Source organism: Mandrillus leucophaeus, unplaced genomic scaffold (genome assembly GCF_000951045.1).
Source record: "Mandrillus leucophaeus isolate KB7577 unplaced genomic scaffold, Mleu.le_1.0 Scaffold559, whole genome shotgun sequence".
NCBI lineage: Eukaryota > Metazoa > Chordata > Mammalia > Primates > Cercopithecidae > Mandrillus > Mandrillus leucophaeus.
The window spans coordinates 432,007-451,973 of record NW_012106019.1 but is presented as its reverse complement, the minus strand read 5'-3'; the positions used below and the strand labels follow the sequence as shown (position 1 = coordinate 451,973).

General features: G+C 36.7%; 1 protein-coding gene across 4 annotated transcripts in view; it reads left to right on the top strand.

The window, feature by feature from the left end:
* The window catches only part of SLC4A4 (solute carrier family 4 (sodium bicarbonate cotransporter), member 4), a 365,688-nt gene that overhangs the window by 112,470 nt on the left and 233,251 nt on the right, over positions 1–19,967 (top strand). For all 4 annotated transcript variants that reach the window (XM_011998142.1, XM_011998138.1, XM_011998140.1 and 1 more), the window contains 2 exons: positions 2,627–2,787; positions 10,138–10,317. In XM_011998142.1, coding sequence (XP_011853532.1) covers positions 2,627–2,787; positions 10,138–10,317 — 341 coding nt within the window. The remainder of the gene's footprint in view (positions 1–2,626; positions 2,788–10,137; positions 10,318–19,967) is intronic.

Here is a 19,967-nt window from a genome sequence, read left to right as displayed (position 1 = left end):
AAACTTATGTTATTTGGACAATTGAAGATTGTCTTAGCCTATTCAGGCTGCTATAACAAAATACCATAGACTGGGTAGCTTACAGACAACAAAAATTTAATTCTTATAGTTCTGGAGGCTGGGAGGTCCAAGATCAAGACACTGTCAGATCCAGTGTCTGGTGAGAGCCTGCCTTCTCACACATGGCACTATATCATTGTGTCTTTACATGGTGGAAGGGGCTAGATAGCTGTCTGGGGACTCTTTTATGAAGACATTAATCCATCTAATCACCTCCCAAAGGGCCCATCTCCTTATACCATTCCCTTGGGGGATAGGATTTCAATATATGAATTTTGTGGGGACATAGACATTCAGACCATAGAGAGGATGATGTCAGAAAAGAACTACTATATATAAGTGAGGCTTAGTTTTTTTAAAGGAATAGATTTGGCAGTACAGGCTGTTGGCAGCTGATAGAAGTGGGGGCTCATTTAGGAAAGATAAGAGGGAAGTAAAGGCCTTGTAAAACACTCCCCTTTACAGGGCTTCTAGCTGCTCCATGTCATTCATCTTGGGCTTAAATTCTATGACCACATATTCTATCCCTCAGAAAATAAGCCTACTCTTAGGAATTCAAGAATAATCAAGGAGTCATTACACTCTTTATAGATGACATAATTCTAGATAACTCTGACTTGCTTTCATGTATGATGGTATCTTCCTTTTTCTAGAGTCTTATCTTGAGCAATAAATTATAGTATCATATATAAATATGATTCATATGCCAATTACCAGCAAACATGCTTAGAGATTCTGTGAGCAAGCATGAAAAGATGATATACCTGAAGTTAACCAATGTAACATTCTCCATCAAAAATGGATTAGTCTCAAAATACCTCTAATCACCTTATTACCTTTTACAGTTTTGGTTAAACCCATAGAATTATTTGAGTGTGATATAAAATTGTCATTTTTTTTTCCTCCCAGTTCCTTCTATTTCTCTGGCTGTAACTTGAACCAAAGTGAATACTAATTTAATCACACACACACACACACACACACACACACACACGCACGAATATTAGAAGGCTTTCATTCTGTTTTGGAATGTGTCACAGCTACTTTTGTAGAAATAAACCGAGTCCAGTCCTGAAGTTTCAGAGCTTCTTTGGTGGTATTGTTGACCTTTTAACTCATGAGGTAAACAGTAAAAATCTCCCTTCCTGCACTTTTGGGGAGGATACAGGGAGAAGAAGGAGGGTCTTAGAATTGTGGGTAAGGTTGGTACAAGGATTACCACTGACATGGGAGTTGCCTGGCTGTGAGAGCCTTCCTGAGAGGAGCATGAGGGGAGAAAGTTTTTGGATACGGCTAAAATACTTCTGAAACATACGGGTGCTGGGCTTGATTAAAATTCTAAATTTTCTTTGACATTGTGGGCTGATCACTTGATCTATTTTCACTCCTGGTTCTACTAATGTGTTTTTTTCCCCCTCCTCTGGGGGTGGTACGAGGTCTATAAATAATACCCTATGTAGAGCTGCTTCTGATCTCTGCCCTTTGTTCTCATCTTTAGTGAGTTAGGTGAGTGTTTAGCTTTTTCTAGGAAAACATTTTTCAATCATTAAACCTTTGGGTGAAGAATGTAGAAAAACAATTTTTATTCCATCTTTATCTCTTTCAATATCTCTCAGAAAGTTGAAAGTGAAAGAAGCCTTTTTGTTAGTATCATGATGAATAGCAAAACGATGATACTTTCCCATTTTCCTATAACAGTGTAGGAAGTGTCTGTTTGTGTAATATGTGGGATATAAAGTCTGTCAAATGTGTTTTGCTCTCATTTCCATTAAGATTTTTATTGCTATATATTGCTAAATTATCAAAATGTCTAGGAGTCTTAGAAAGCAGAAGCTAGAAAAGAGGGTTGTTCCATCGCTAAGGTTAATAGGAGATCTCGTATTATCAGAATAATCTGTTGTTCACCCAGCTTATGTATATTTAAACACACATGGAACCAGACTTGAGGGTAAAGCTTTTAAAATCACAATAAGAGGGCAATATGCATCAGCTGAGATATGTGTATTAAAGGAAGACACAACAAAACATGTCGGTCTTCCTTAAGCATCAATAAAACAAAATTTTACATTCATCTTGCCGCTTCACACATCATGTTTCTTATGTCTGAGATAAATATTGGTTCATCACTGATATTTCACCTTATTTAAACTTGCCTCGTGAAGTCACAACAGAATGCTCATGGTGGTGGCTATTTTTATGCACTGTAGGCTGTACCCACATGGAGAATTTTGAAATGCAAATTTTTCTACCTTATTAAAAAATTTAGTTAAATAATTGGTCTTAAGGATCTCATGGTTACATATAGGCAGATAAGAAGCCAAGGATGCTTTGGCTTCTCTTGCTTTGCTTTTTTCCTCTCTAACTTCAAGGGAAGGAGCAGTCTAGTGCTTCTCTTTGGGTGTATTTATGAAGATTATGTAATTAATGATATAATAAGCTATTAATACTCCACAAAAGGAGACATTTTGGAAGTGCTGGAAGGAGTGAAGATGGAGGGGTTAAGACTGCTATTTCTAGAGGAAGTTAGAACACTTTTAATTGCTCTTCACTAATCTTATCTTCCTAGGTGGATCAAGTTTGAAGAAAAAGTGGAACAGGGTGGGGAAAGATGGAGCAAGCCCCATGTGGCTACGTTGTCCCTTCATAGTTTATTTGAGCTGAGGACATGTATGGAGAAAGGATCCATCATGCTTGATCGGGAGGCTTCTTCTCTCCCACAGTTGGTGGGTAAGTACGCTGTTTGAAGTTTGTATTATTTTTTTCGGCTTTACCTATCCACAAGTTTCCATCCAGGCAGATGACTAGTAGTGTAAGCAGAGTTAAATGTTTTATAACATTTATTCTCTCTTTTTGTATTATAACATTAGTATGATTTATTGCAAGAAAATCTGAAAAATATACAAATATTAAGAAAATAGTAAACTATCTTCCATGACATCTTCCCCTGGTCATTGTTGGCATTTTGAAATATTTCCTTCTAGCTTTGCTTCTCAATCCTTTCCTTGTGCTTTTCAGTTTTTTTCTTTTTTTTTGAGACAGAGTCTCACTCTGTCACCCAGGCTGGAGTGCAGTGGCACAATATCAGCTCACTGCAACCTCCTCCTCCTGGGTTCAAGCGATTCTCCTGCCTCAGCCTCCCGAGTAGCTGGGATTATAGGTGCCCGCCACTTGTACCTTACGTACTTCAGATGCATGAAAAGTGTGGGGCTTCTTTGCAAATCTAACTAACAAGCTCTCTGAAAAAGAACCAAGTGTATATACATCAGCCAGACATATGCCTCACTTGACAGCTAATCTTTTCTTCCAACACAAATGCTGTGGCATTCATATTATCTATAATATAAAGAAATGGATGTCATAGGTAAGCCTTTTGTCTACAGATATGCAAAGAAACGTTGCAGTAACTCTAATATTAGACAAGAATGTTACACTGGTCACCTTCTGCAGGTCTTTGATCCACATCTTCTTCCCCACAATCCCAGGGCAGGCACACTGCAGACCCTTTGGAAAAGTGCAGTCATCGCTACAGGTCCAGTGCTCACCTGGTTGTGGAATTTCCTAGGAATAAGAAGTGGAGCCCCCGCACTTCTTTTTAAGAAAAATGTGATCTTTGGCACACCTAGATCTGAAGGGTAATACGGCAGTTTAGGCCAAGCCACTGATAGAATTTGAAAACAATGGCTCCAGTTTGGAATGCAGTGGTGTGTGCCCAAGGTGTTCAGCATGATGAGTTAGCATTCAATGCACAAAGTACTAACTACAAAGGAAGCCAAAGCTGCCCTATACCATGAGGTTCAGTGACTTTGATGGTGGTGATACAAATGGTACTTGGCACCAATGTGACCTAATTCAGTCACTTACCTGTAACATCCTACTGGATCCATGCCCCACCTAGCCTTTCTCCACATGCAACTAAAGGGGCTTGACTTTTGCCTACAGTCAGCCCTAACTCAGGAACTAGACTATTTCTCTTCTTACAGATGATTTAAGTCCTGCTTTACAGATGATGAAACTGAGGTCCAGAGAAGCTTAGTGTGCAAGTCTAAGATCAAAGACTTCTAGAAATCTAGTGTCTGGACTTCCAGTCCAGTAAAACCAAGGATGGGTGAATAAAGAGACTCCATTTGTAACATTAATCTTATGCCAATAAGTGAAAGTGAATGTAAATCTGTGCATATTAAATGAAAAATAACTAAAAAGGAAAAGTACGACTGGGCGTGGTGGGTCATGCCTGTAATCCCAGCACTTTGGGAGGCCAAGGTGGGTGGATCATTTGAGGTCAGGAGTTCAAGACCAGACTGGCCAACATGGTGAAATCCTAACCCCCGCCTCTACTAAAAATACAAGTGGAGAAGGGAGAGGACTTATGTGAAGATTCTGGATGGACAGAAATAATTATTTTATACATTTATTCAGCAGTGGTACACGAGTTTCTACAATGTGCTGAACACTGTTCTAGGCCTTGAAATTAGGGTTTGCAAATCTACCACTTTGTAAATGAGATAAGGTACATGTCAACATAGGTACAAATCTGCATATGTAGTTAGAAAATAATGGAGGAAACAGAGTTTTGTATAGCATTTTCATACTTAACAAGGCAGGTGAAGCTGAAAATGGAAATCTGATATATGAGAAGAGATCTTGGATTATGGTACCCAGGGAGAGTGGAACCCATCTACAAAGACAGAAGCAAACAGAAAGAATGATTTTCTGGGCCATCTGTTCTGTTGTCTTTTTTCATTTATTAAAAGCTGCAAGAGAGATTGTTATCCAGATAAGTATAATGATTGACAAAAATCAATCCAGTTTTTGAGTGAAAATTCTAATTTCTGCATTCTCAGACTTTAAGAACTAACCTGGAGCAAAGATGTCAAAAATTACACAAGTTGAAAATAAGTCAAATGTGTATACATGTAGGGCAAACCGGAGAAGAAAATCATGACTTGGCAGTGTATAGGCAGTCTAGGAGGAGAATAAGGATCACCAGGAAGATTCCCTTATTAAAAAAAAATGTATTTTATTTTATTTTATTTTATTTTATTTTATTTTTTTACCATAGATGATCATTACTGCCTAAAGTTTCCCCACTTAGGAATTCATGCCACTGTGCTCAGGGTTTGTCCTCTACTAAAATATACCTACTCTATGGGAAGATGTCATATACTAATTCCCATGAGATATAGAGTGATGTTGAAGAAGGAATGCTGGATTTAATGTTGAGGGGTTTTAATTAAAGTCTAGCCCTGTTAGCATGTATGACTATGGGCAAGGCCAGTTACTGAACTCTTTTGGAGTCTTCATTTCCTCATCTATAAAAAGAAGATGAAGGTGGACCTTTCAGGGTTGTTATGAGAATTAAATAAGATCATCAGATGTATTAGCTGTCTACTTACATGTCTATCCTGTTATAAATAGTTTATCCAGATATTTCTGCATGTCACCTAGCAGAGTGTAGAGAAGTGAGTCAGATGGAGAGACACTCAGTGCCTTCATGAACAGGAGACAAAATTCTAAATGGTGTGGTAGACAGAGCTGGAAACAGTTGAACAGCACCTCTGCTGTGCTTGGAACTGATAAGCAAGCGTGATGAAAGTTAAAAGTTGAATTACACACTTGGATGTTTCTGTAAAACTGTCTTTGGGATCTTCATCACCAGGAAGAGCCATCTTGAGCTTCTGGTCTTCAGCAACTAACTGACCCTTTTCATGTTGTAGAAGAGAGAGTACCACATTATACTGGAACGTCTTTAGCCAATGGCCAGAGAGAGAAGGTTTTGGTATTTACTACATGTAGGAGAGGTTAACCAAGCATTTTGTGGTTTCCCTTCAATTTTTCATTACTTTTTATTATCAGCTGTGAACTTTTTCTCTAACCTCCATGCATTTACTTTAAAAATTGTCATTACATGTTAAAATTTGACACTACTAGGTCACTTTGAGGTATCATCACTCACTAATATGTTTTCTCTGCAGTCCATGGGGCAAGCAGTCAGAGAGCCAGTGCTGTCATCCTGGAGCTGATACTACAGAAAAACAGTTCAGGGGCAAATAACACATCACAAGTAAAACAAAGAGGAGGAAAAGGGCCAGATTTCCAGAAATGGGGAGAAGAGTGTGTTTGAAAGAGTGTCACTAGCTAAAAAAATCTTAATCCTTTGAAATAATCAAAACCCTACAGAGGATAAAACATGGAGGAAACGGAGCCCTTATTTCATCTAAATGACAGATGATGGCACAGTAACTTAAGAAGTTATAGTCATTATTTGGTTATTTAAAAAATCCTTTTATAGCAGTGGGTGAGGTGCAGTTGTTTTGTCCCAACTCATGCCAATACTTCTGAGTTGAGAATTATACACAGCTAATTCTTAAGATGCATCTTCCCCCACACCCCAATGTTATATCAACAAATGAGAAGAAAAAGAAATAATAGCAAGCATGAGTATATCAAACAAACTATAGCTGCTTTTCATCTTCCTTTGCAGTCCACCTGCTACCCCTCACCAGCCTGCCTCTGAGAGGCATCTCACCCTGCAGGCTCAAAGACAGTGCCACACCATGTGAGGGCCCTGCACCACGGTGTACGACTGTTTAAGCAGGTGTTACTTCTCACATTTACATAAAAAATTCAGCCTATTTTTGATTCTTCTCAGGACCTCTACTTGATTTTTTCGTGAAGAACGCCTTCTGCATGTTAATGGAAAAATTTATCTTTAAAGTGTTATAAAGGATAAAACATCGTTTTCACAGATTATTTTAATAGCTTTATTGTTAGTATCCTCATTGTAATTCTACATTTAAAGAGTGTCATTCACATATGAAGCCGAGTCTATGGGAATTTTCCTCCCCTCTTAAGTTAAAAAAATTATAAGCCATTTCAGGTATTTTACCATGATGGGAAGTGAACTGGGAAAATGTAGCTCTATTTTTGGAGTCTCATTTTTATATTTAAAGGCATTCCTGAGCTGTGCGTGTTGGCAGATGTATTGGTCCTATTGTTTCTTACTTTTTATACTTTTTACATTTTCAAAATGATATTAACTTTTTTCTAGTCACAAAACTAATGCATGTTCATTTTAAAATAACCTGGAAAACTGTTACACGTAATAGTCACTAATCTAATCTCTCAGAGCTGTCCTCTCAGCATTTTTTTCTGTATAACTCTGTTTGCACATATATAATTGATTTTACAAAATGGGATCATACTACATCATTTTAGTCTTTTTTTTAAACATAACATAATATGAGCCCTTTAATGTCATTAAATAGAAATAAAAGCATTACTATAATGGCTGCAAAATATTCAATAAAGTATTCTTGGGCGTTTAGATTGCCTTCAAGTTTTAATTATAAAGAAAAGAAGTGAACATCTTTATTATATTGTTGTGAAATTATTTCTTTAGTATACATTTCTAATGGCAGAATATTCAAAACGTGTAAACATAGTACAGAGCTTTTGTACTGCATAGTCAATACTGCAACATTGTCATCAGAAATGGAATTGCCCATTGAATACCTTTCATGTCATGGGGGTTGATTCAACTTTTTAATTTTTATCCCTTTGACAAAAAACCTCATAATTGGTCATATTTGTATGTTTATTTAAATTATCTTAATCTTGAAGTTGAATATTTATTTATGTATTTTTGGCCCTTTGTATTTCTTTTAAGAATGTTTATGATCTTTGTCCATTCTTCTGTCACATGGCCCTCATTCTCTTGGTTTGCAAAAGCTCTGCATATATCAATTCCTTTTTTTCTCTAGAGCTTAGTTTTTAAATACAGAAAAGTATTGTATGACATGGAAAAAGATCTAAACTTAGAGTCAGAAAACCTGGTTTTATATAGGAGTTTTGCCTCTAATCAGTCCATGTCTGTGGGCAAGTCACTATGGCCCTGTGTTCTCATCTGCATAGCAAGAGGTTGAACTTGATGCTCCATGAAGTTCCTATCAGCTCTGCTATCATCTAGAGTTGGCACATTCTCTCCCAATTGGTAGCGTCTGTGGGATTTTGAAGACTGAAGGCTTAATTTCAGTGTAGCTGTGAAATGTTACTGCCCCCACTTTCCTTTGAATGATTTTGTAGTTTATGCTTAAAGAGATCCCTATAATGTTGGCCGTTTTAATGGAAACTTAATGAAGGGCATAAAGCCACACAGATGTTTTAACCTGTTGTGACTGGTGATTTCCAGGCATTAGTAACAGAGGACCGGCTGTGCATACATAAAGATTGGTTTGAGATTTCAAGGGAGGGCGAGAATAGAGGGAGGCCCTGCCAGGAAGGGTAGATAAGAAACGCTTTAGTCTACAACCCTGAAATTAGAGTAGGAGTTTGATAACACTCATAGGAGATATGGTGGGGCAGTTTGTTTGTTTTTCTGGTTCTTCTGTAAAATGGACTTTCCACTTTAAAAGGACTTAAAGGAAAAGTAGAGGGGTTGTGTTTTGTAGGCACCTGGTTATTTACTGTGGAAGAGAGGTTTAATTGTAATTACAGGATCAATTCTGATAGTTTTACTGAGTGGGGTTTGTGTAGTTTAAAATACTCAGAGCTAAAAGCCACTCTCAAACCAAAACATTTCTATGGGAGAAACTCTTCCTGCCTTGCCCAGATTCCTTACCAAGTGGTCCCATGTTATGTAACATTTATGGCACCTCTGTGAGGCATGTGATGAAAATCCTGGATTCAGCCTCTGCTTAGCTTCCAAATAGTTGATTGTACACTGTGTGAATTGCCAGTTTCTAGCTATAGGTTGTGAGGCCAATTCTGTGAGTGCTTAGAAGATGGACTTTTGAGAAGTTCAGTCATGCCCAACCAAAACCCCTTGAACATCTGTAACTTCTCTTTACAAAGAAGTGGGAATCCTTGGGAGATGCTGTTATCCTACCAGTACCCATCAATTTTCTTGCCAGCCTTTTAGAAAAGAATAGTTATTGTTCATTTCTCTACATTTATATACTAAAGTTTGCCCAAGAGGAAAATATGAATGTGTGCTAGATGCATCCATGTGCCAGAAAGGGAGCCGTGGGATCCATTACTCTCATTCTGTGCAGAGGACAAAAGTTCTACTTGCATACATCGAGACAGACTCCTACCAATGCACATCTTGCACAGATTCTGTAATGTTTTGTCCTCAGCACCATTCTGGCTGGAGATAAATGTTAGCCTGTCGTGAAGATGTAGAGTAGAATGCACCAGGCTTCATTTATGTTATACTGCTGACATGCTGACTTGTGAGAAACAGGGTTTCTTATTTTCAATTGGAATAGGAACTTACCTTCCAGCAGAATGACCTATGGGCAATTTCTATGAAACACACTCATCTTTCTGGTTAAAATCATATGAAAAACAGAGTAATAGAAACTTTACATTTTTTTGGTAGTAAGACTAAGATATTAAAATTTCATTAAAAATTTCAGTCAATTTATACTTTAAAATACCCAGTGGAAGTATATTGGAAAGTCTTTAGTTGGATCTGAACAATAAGAATAAGTCTCCTTTCTTAGAAAAGACTACAACATAATTTTGTAGTTTAATCTTTCTTTTATTGGATTAACTGGTGTTCAAATGATCTGATATTGAGTGTTGTTTTCCTTTACTGTATTCTATTATTAAGTACATATAACATTACAGAAGAATTTGGGAAAATATATTTTAAAAATCAGCAGTCATTACTTTAAATTTTCTATGCTCTTTTCAAGTTTTTGAATATCATTTCTCTTTCTGATATACCGTTGCTATGAGTACATGAACTTTTTGACTCTTCCCCTTTTAATTGAAAAATATAAATTACTGACTACTTATGTTACAGAATAATCTGACTCCTGTGAATACACCATAACTGGGATTGAAAAAACATAAAATGAATACTTTAATATTTGTATCTCTGTCATCAATGCCAGTATCTGTGTACCCTGTATCTTTATCTTTTATATAAAATGGGAAATTAGAAATTTGGAAAACAATATCCTGATGTGAAATTTGAGGATGACATCCATAAAGTTAGAGTAAAAAAATAACTTTGTGGTCTTGTGACTGAGTTTTGTTTTTTGCTTTTGTTTTGCTTTGTTTTTGTATCAGAGATGATCGTTGACCATCAGATTGAGACAGGCCTATTGAAACCTGAACTTAAGGATAAGGTGACCTATACTTTGCTCCGGAAGCACCGGCATCAAACCAAGAAATCCAACCTTCGGTCCCTGGCTGACATTGGGAAGACAGTCTCCAGTGCAAGTAGGATGTTTACCAACCCTGATAATGGTAATGCAGAGGCCAGCTGGCTGCTGCTTTCTCTTACTTGTCTCACTTACCTTTACACCATCTCCTGTCATCTTTGTTTTAACCCTTCTCCATATTTCTTCTTTTCTTGCGTTCATATGCCATAGTCATTTCATGGTGATATTTTTAATCCAGTTGGGCAAGTTTGCAGTCTTGCTGGAAAGATTGCCGCAGTTGTTGTAGGCTGCTAATGCTATGGTGACTTGCTTACTCCATATGCATCTATTCTGATTGATGGAGGTAGTTCAGTAGTAACTCTGTGATGAAACAATAGAATATTATAGATAAGTCAGCAAATTTGTAGATTATTGAGTACCTCTGTCAATATGTTTTCAACATGGTGGTTTGCCAGAATTAGGAGGAGAATAGTAAGATATGATAAATGCCTTGAAATTTCCTATCACAAAGTGTTTGCTTGTATGTGAAATGGTGTCCAGTCTATATAAATGATGACTTTGTCAGAGTAAGACTCAATATTATTTTTTACCTCTAATGAAACTAATCTGCTTTTTGATATATGATAATGATAGGTCCAAGAATAATTATTCAAGATGGGATATTAACCCCATTATTTCACAATAAGCAAGACACTGTATCTTATCTGTAGTTTATTGATTTACCAGAGTTTCCTGTAGAATGTCTATCTTTTGTATCATTGCCTTTGTTTCACATAAATTTCTTGATTGGGAGCAATCTGAGAAGGGAGAAGTCAGTTTTCATGAGGTATGGAAAATGAAGGTATGGTGGAAAGAAGCACTAAGCATTGGGCTGATAGGGTTAGGTCTATCCTCCCATCCCACCCCCAATCTTCCTTAGTATTAAGAGAGATGAGGCCGGGCACGGTGGCTCACGCCTGTAATCCCAGCCCTTTGGGAGGCCAAGATGGGCGGATCACGAGGTCAGGAGATGGAGACCATCCTGGCTAACACAGCGAAACCCCATCTCTACTAAAAAATTACAAAAAATTAACTGGGTGTGGTGGCACACACCTGTAGTCCCAGCTACTTGGGAAGGTGAGGCCAGAGAATTGCTTGAAGCCAGGAGGCAGAGGTTGCAGTGAGCCAAGATCACGTCACTGCACTCCAGCCGGGACTACAGAGCGAGACTCCATCTGAGAAAAAAAAAAAAAAAGAGAGAGAGAGATGAGTAGATAAGAGTGATTCTAATTCACTGCCTTCAGCTGCACTTTCAGAATAACATAAAACCAGTTGATGTGGAAAAAGTTGGAGTAACTGAATTGCAACGCAGCCACTCCATTTCTGGAAATGGGTTTTCTCTTCCTAGTATTAAAGGTAACTGTTGGCTGGAAAAATGCTGCTAGCAGATTTTCTGTGGTATATTTTTTAGACAAAACTGGTTATGTGCAAATAATTAAAATAAAATGCTTTTTATAAAAAATTTATAAAAGAGAATTGAATCTACAGTATTTCTACTATAATTTGATGGTTCTACTGTTACCTAGAATATTGCTGCTGATGGGAAATGTTTTGGTTTTTGTGTCTCCCCTCGCTTTTTTTTGTTGTTTTAATTGTGTTTTTGGAGAGAGGGATTACTTAATGGCTAGAAAAGTTATAGAATGAGTAGTTTATTATAACTGATGTCACAAATATTTTATTTAACAATGTATATTTTTGAAATTATGGCAATTAAAGTTGAAGTTACTCTTTTATTTCTTATTTAATAATCCACTTTCTCATGTAAAATGAAATCCCAGTATTTGGTGATTTAATTATTTTATCATGGGGTTGGGGGAAGTATAAAGAAGTGAAAAAGTGCATTGTTTTCAAATATTGCTATATTTTCAAAAAGTAGAGGAATGAATATGGCATGCAGGAGGCTTTCTACCAGTATGGTGAACTTTATTTCCATGGCACTGCAGGCGGAGTAGAAATCAGGAACAGATGGATCTTGGCAGTCAGCCAGAATCTTGTGCTTTAGGAGAAAGTATTTGGATGTGTAATACAATTAATGAGTTAATATCGCTTGCCATTCAATCTTTCATTCTATCTGTAGATCTGTGTACTTCAGAGAAAAGTTGAAATTGCCTTTCATCCACCTTTTCACTTGTGAGATGCCATATATGCTGGGCAGAAAGCAAATAGGAAGAGCAGGCAGTTCTTTTCCAGCTCCTCAGCTGATCAGCTTACACTCTGAAGCGTGGAATATGATTAGACCTTTTAAAACATGTTGTTATTGGCCTTAATGCTACCTAACTTCTTTTAAATATCCAGAGGCAAGATTTAGCTTTGAGAGATCTTTTAGCAATGAATTTTGTACGCCTTCAGGGTACATTCTTATCAATTATCAAATGGCAAATTTTTGGCTTTCCTAGAGGTGCTTGTTCTTAACTGGAAAGTTTGCAGAGTTACCTTTATATGTTAGGGTTTAATTACTTAATATCTTTAAAAACTATGAAATGTTCTTAGAATAAATTTCTAAACAAATGTTCTTAGAATAAATTTCCAAATACAATTTCTAATAAACGAATGTTCTTAGTTTAAATTTCTATGTAAAAATTATAGAACTACTGTAGGTAGAATTATTGCTATAGTTTTAATAGACCACGATCTTTCAATCTGTTGTAGTTGGAGCTAGATTCTAATATCTCCATGTAAAACTTAGATAAATTTGTATACCTTTGTCTTCTATCATAGGCTATAAAATATACTCAGTGACATTGCCAACTTTAGTTATAGCTAGCAACAATGTAATAAATAACTGAAATTTATAGAGATAACTTCAGAGTTGTGAATTTTTTCATTTCCCGGTGGTGTACTGGAGCCAGCTCTAATCTACTCAGGAGAGCCAGTTGTTATCAGGGATTTGCAAGCTGGTTGTTAAATACAGCTACTATTAAAAATTAAATTATATAAACATACAATTAAATAATTATATTAAAACAAAGATAATAAATACTGAAAATTTATTGTTTTCTGCCTGTTTCAGTGTATTTTACTGTAGTCTGTGTTCTTATGGTTATTTGTATCCACTGTGTCTGTATGGTGGTAGAAATGATGTAAAATAGTGTGCCATTGTGCATCTCCTTCCAGCTCTGCATTCAGTGACTATATTGTTACTTGAAATGGGCTGTTATGGTAGTATTTACCCCATAGAAACCAGCAAATGCTACAAATTAGGGCTTGATTTTTAAACTTTTTTTGGTTATTTGTCTCTAGGCTTAAAGAAGTGATGGGGAAAATGCTAATAACATAGATTACATTTAAAAGTGTAAAGTGTCCATAGCTGTTAAAAGGAATAGCAGAAAAAAGTTGAACATTTTTTTCAGTAATCAAAAACTGTTATCTGATTTAGGAAAAGAATCACCTACATCATTGACAAATAGATGAAGTCTGACGTATTCAATCTTCATTATTTCACTTTTGTCTTACTGGTTAACATACGTAATAATATTAATCAACAAATGTCACAAATATTTGTTGGATATTTGATGGATGTTGGAACTATACTCATTTGCCAGTTGCGACCATATATTAGCTACTGATGTAAGAGTTTGGCCAAGATCAACTAAAGTATTGTATGAGAATCAACTAACTATATCCAATTTACAATACAGTATTGTATATTTTATTATTATTTATATAAGGTGTGTTACATATTGTTGTAGGACTTTTCCTTAGTTCAGTTAAAGATGGGGTCCTTGTCACCACCATGAAAAATTAGGCTTGCAGACAATTTGAAGAGTGAGAAAAATGGAATTTATTGGGCAAAAAGGAAAAAAAGGGAAACAGAGACTCTCAGCAGAGCGAGAGTCCTGGTAGCACAGGCTTCCTGCCTTGCAGATTGAATCCCATGTACCACCCGGGAGGAGGAGGGGCCAGGCTTCTCCCCTCTGCAAACAGAGCGAAATTCCCAAGGTTCCACCCTAGCGCACACGCCTCCCAGTGCACAGGCCAGTGGGAGTTTCTCCAGGAACCCCTTTATACTTGGTTGTCACAATATCCTTTATATCAGTAAAATTCAACACATACGCATGCACACACACTCACACATTCATATGTAAATATGTTTTTTTCTCCTGGAAACTGGTTTTCAAACATTTAATGGCATATCCACTGTCAGCACACTACTGTCTTTATTCCTAGCTTAAGACTAACTCTCATCTTTTAGCATCCTGGTATGGCTTGGGGTTCAAGACGATTTTATGTTTTTAAAAAGCAGCAAAAAACATTTTTTATCTGTAACAAATCAGGGAACAATGAAGCGAGCTTTCAAAATGCTAATTATTGTGAAATCGCTACTTGTCTGAGACATGTGTAAATTCTATGGGCATGTCTGCCAGGTACTAAATTTTAGGCAAGTGCTATCATTTCTCAATATATTAATTGAGGCCTTTCTATAATGTTGCATGAAGAAATTAGTGAGGTTTTAGGTCATTCTGGTGTTGGATTTTTCTTTACCTACTTTTTATTTCTCACTATTGTTTTAGGTTGAACTATATGAAATTGCAATTTTTGTGGGTAAAATTAAGTTGTCAGCAGTTTCATATGATTCTACCTAATGATTTGGTCTGAGATACTTAGCTAATAATTCTGTATTATTTTAGAGCATTATGAAAAAATAATGTTTAAGCCTGGAAATATTGCTTGATAGCATTTTAAAAATAAAGATGTATTTAGTTTGTTTTTCATTAGAAAGTAAAAGTAAATTTTATTCTTAATTGGTATTCAATAAATATTTAGTAAGAGGTTTATGACAAGGTTAACAACTGCATTTTAAAAAGTCATGGTTTATAAGATGAGCCATTTTTTAAATGTACCATTTAAATGGATACTTTTTATATGTATTGTCTTATCTCAAAGTTTGCAAGAGATGATTGAGACCTGACTTTAAGGACCCAAACCAGTGAGGAGCCTGAATTTGAGTATTCACCTTTTACTGTCTTTGTAGAGAGTTGGGTAAAGCCATCATCGACCTGTCCCTGATTTTTTCCTGACTTCTTCATTTTTTCTCCCTAGATTACCATAAAGATCAGTTCCTGGCCTTCCAAGGTCTGGGAGTATAGATGCCCTTTATTGAGAATTGGCTTTAGTAATCTAATTGGATCTAGACTATAGATTTCATTTTTCCTTAATCTAATTTTATGACCTCACTTTGTATTAGTGAAAAGTTTTTCTTTTTTCAATAAAAACATGAAAAGGTAATTTAGTAGTTGCTTTTGATGTCTGTAAAAGAGAGATAATGAAGAATAAGAAAAAATATATAAAATGTTTAGAGTGGTAACTGGCACATAGTAATCACTCCACAAATGTTGGTAAATTATATACAATATGATTAAGCACAATTAGGAAAGAAAAATCTTATATTGAGTAGGAGTGGTTTCTGGAATGATACTTGCTCTGTAGCTTACTATTTGAAAAGAAACTAGCAGATACAGTGCTGATTTATTCCCTCTGCCCTTTGTGAAGTGATACCAATAGTCTTTCATTAGCAATGGGAGGTGCCGAAGACCTTTCTCATCATAGCCCTCTTACAGAGTAATTTATTCCCTTCATTGGTTTTATCTTTTGCTAAGTGGGTGTCAGGGGAGTCCTAAATCACACTGGAAATCCAAGACTTGGTAAAGTTGTCCCACCAGGGAGATAAGGAGCTGGAGACAGTGGCAGCTCCAAGGAGAGCAGCTGGCTCCTAGACCTCTTGGTGCTTTCCCCATGCCTTCTCCTGGTGCCTGTGGTCTCCTCCATATTTCTGGCACCCCGGGCCTGCTCCTGATAGAACCTCTGCAACTTATCTTCAATTTACCACCATTTTCCTCTTTTTAAATTTAAATATGAGAAATGTAATCCACTTGCTCTCATTATGGGTTGCCACTACTTACTCCTGAATCTGGATTCCTCTGTTTAAGGTTATCTGTCAGGCGGGATGCCACTTCCTAGCTGTCTCCCATATTGCTGGTTTAACATCAGCAATGTGCTGGATATAAACACGCACACCTTTGAAAGCATTTTTGAAAGCATAGTCTGTTGCTGTTACCTACAGTAACAGATAGTCGTTTGCAATGCAGAACAAACAATGGAAAGAAATCAATTTTTGTGTTAATAATAATTTTAGGCTCCAGTGAAATATAAGCGATATTAGTTGGGCTCTTGTTGCATTGGATCTGATTTGAGATTAGGCCCATTCAAACCATTTGGTTTGGTATTAGATCCAGCTGCCTTGACACTGGCTTATGTTGGATCTGGCTGGGACCACCACCAGGTCTGGTAGCTTTCTCGTTCCCTTGAGAAATTCTTCGCTTTTTACCTGCACTTTGGATCCCAGCTTGCCCATTTGTCTCAGGATGGGTTTTTCTGCTTTCCAGGCCATCCCCCCAACTGCCTCATACCCTTGAATTCAGACAAGGTCCCTCAATCAGTGTGTAAGGCAGATATTTCCCTAACCTGCTTCTGAAGCTGGCCATCATGCTTCTCTAGTTCTCAGATAGGTCAGTTGACATCTTGCAACTCTCAGGCCCACATCACCTTAAGGTTAGAATCATCTTCCTGCGTGCCTTTCTGCGTACAATTAACTGTTTCCCAAAAGCAACAGCATACATCCAACTGTTTTGTTCAGGACTGTCATTTTCTGTTCATTTTCATAGCACAGATGAATGTCCTGACCAGAACCCAAATCACGATCAAGCTCTTTCCCACCTGAGAATAAGTGAGCCAATCTATGGAAAGTTGCTAGCAAAGTGCCTGAATGAAATACTGTTCCTTAATAACAGTAATTACTATGGTTATTGTTATTATGGCATTTCTAATTCATCCATCAGGCACCATTCTTATTTTCTTATTTTCCTTTTCTTTCTCCAGGCAGATGACTGATTTTCCAAATGTATAATGTTCAGATCTTTAAATAAACAACACATTTTTCTCCAAGGGTCATTCCCTCTCAGTATTTGCTAACGTATTCCACTCTTTATAGCAATGAGGAGTCGGGCTTAAGAGATATAACACAAGTGGGTATTTAGTTGTTTGACATTGAAGGCCTACTTTGTAATCTTCTTAAAGACATGGGACCATCATTTCCAGAAGTTTCATTCAATTCTTGAGCTAATGTTTAGTAGCAGTGTGGTTATGAGCAATTTACATAATCTCTTCGAGCTTCAGTTTTTATACCTGTAAAATAAGGGTAGTAATGTCTTATTCTGTGCATATAACCAGGAATAAATGAGATACCTTTGTGAAAATTATTAAATAAGCAAAATGTGAGATGCCATTGTGCTTTAGTGCACTCGTACTGCTATAACAAAGTACCTTAGATTGGGTAATTTAAAAACCATAGAAATTTACTGCTCACAATTCTGGAGGCTGGCAAGTCCAAGATCAAGGTGCCAGCAGATTTAGCGCCTGGTGAGGGCCCTTTCCTCATAGATGGTGCGTTCTGTGGATCTTCACAAGGTGGAAGGGGCAGACAGATTCCTTTAAGCCTTTCAGGAGAGCATGAATCCCATTCCTGAGGGTGGTGGTGTCTTGACTTAATCACTACAAAGCCTTCACCTTTTAATACTATTGCATTGGAGATTAGGCTTCAACATGAGAATTTTGGGGAGACACAAACATTCAGATCATAGCACACTGTAAGGAACAACTATTATTCAGAAATATTTTAAGGGGAAAATTTAGTGACTTTCAGCTTTAAAATTGAGGGCAGAACTTCAATTCACTACCATTATTTTGCATTTTATTATTTTCGGTTTCTCTCCATTTTTTGCCTACTACTTCATTTATATGAAAATATTCTTGGAGTTTTATTTTTAAAATAGTGCTACTTTCATTATCGACTTTGCAGATGCCAAATAATACATAATGAGTTGTCACTCATGGGCTTTCTAGTATTTTTAAATTTAGAGTATAAAGATTGATCATTATGTCTAAGTAATGACAGTTTGAGCTATCAAGAAATAATATGTGTACAGCAAGATGTTACCATGTAATAAACATATTTTTAAATTTTACTAGTTGTCAGTCTGTTTTATACAGTTAGGGTCTGTGAGAGAGTAAAAGAACTGAAATGATTCTCTTTGCCTTTATTCTACCACATGTGAGTACTTTTTTCTTCATTCCCCTTTCCTGGAGAACTCATGTATTTCGAGGGCACTGAACTGATTTGCTGCTGTCAACCCTGAGTAAATCTTCTTCCAAGGCTTGGTTTCCTTAATAGAGCCACCCTTACCAAGTTTTTTGTATTCCCAAGCCCCATGTTGCTCTGGGAGCAATAGAAGTGTAGGTGCAGATCTGGGACCACATCCTGCTCCCTGTGAAAGAGGTATAGGAGAGGGAAGGACAGGGAAAAGTAAGGAGAGAAGGGTAAGCAAGATAGAGACATAAAATGTGAGCACCATGGGCTCACTTAAAGTAGGGATAAATTAAGATCTTCCAAGAATGACTAAGCATGCCTCATTCTACTCAACTCCTGTATCCATAGAAATACAAAGGACGAAAAGGAGATCTTTCTAGGTTTGTGAACCCAATTTCTTAAAAACCACACTTTGAATTTAAAGTAGGCCAGGATTTCTGTCTTTAGTGTTTTCCAACACTCTTCAAGATGTTGAACAAAGGAAATGTCATTCCATTAACGATATTAGTAGTAGCAATAATAATAATGCCTCACATTATTTTAGCACCTGTTATGCATTGGATATTGTTCTTTATGGCAGCTCTAATGTATATATCATTTCAGATGAAAAACCTGAAAGTCCGAAATAACTTGTCTAAGCATAGTAAATGTAGGAACCCAGTGTGCTTAATAATCATATGCTAATTCAACCTCAAGGGGATGAGCTTCCTCAACCATAATTTATTTCCCACACATCACCAAGTCGAGGTCTTATATATAATAATGTGATGGTGAAGGGCTCTAGAGGCCATTCTACATCTAAGCAACAAAACACACAAAACATGGCAGACAGTGGAGTGTCTTTATTGGCTTTCCAAATGGAGATTTCTAGGCAACATGTTTCATGTGTTTAGGTGAAATGCTGGTATCCTTTTGGGTTAAATTTCTTGTCTAAATAGCAGTGTAGAATGCATAGGAAGTGCTCGATGACTATTTGAACACATGGCATTGCAATCCCAAAAGAGTCCTAAAACTTCACTATGAATAAGATTTATTTTCTTCTTAATAGGATTGTTTAAAAAAAGCATTTTTCTGGAGGTTTTTTTTTTCTTCTGTGTGTATGTGTGTGAGGGTATCTATTTGCTTGATTCAAGAAGAGACACCCTCACATGAACAGATTTAGGATTGATGGTTTTGGACAAGTTGATTCAAAAGGGGAACATGGGTCATGTAAAAAAAATTCCTCACAACATCTTTTTCTATCGTCTAGATATTGGATACTATCACTCAAAAGCCTTTGGAGCTATATCTTTCCTCATCAGGTTGTGGTAATATAAACCATTTTCTACCTTATTTATACTTGAAGTTAGGCAAAAGTGATTTAAAAGAGAATATGTAAGATAATAGCAAGGCTAAGCTGTTTATTTTGTAGCTCAAGTGTAAAAGAGGTGCAATGAAAGCATTATGTAGACAAGGCGTACATTATATATTATTATCATGGTATAACTGCAAAATGTTCTGCTCTGGCTTTGGGAACGACTTCTCAGCATTTGATATTTGGAGTTAATTTGTGA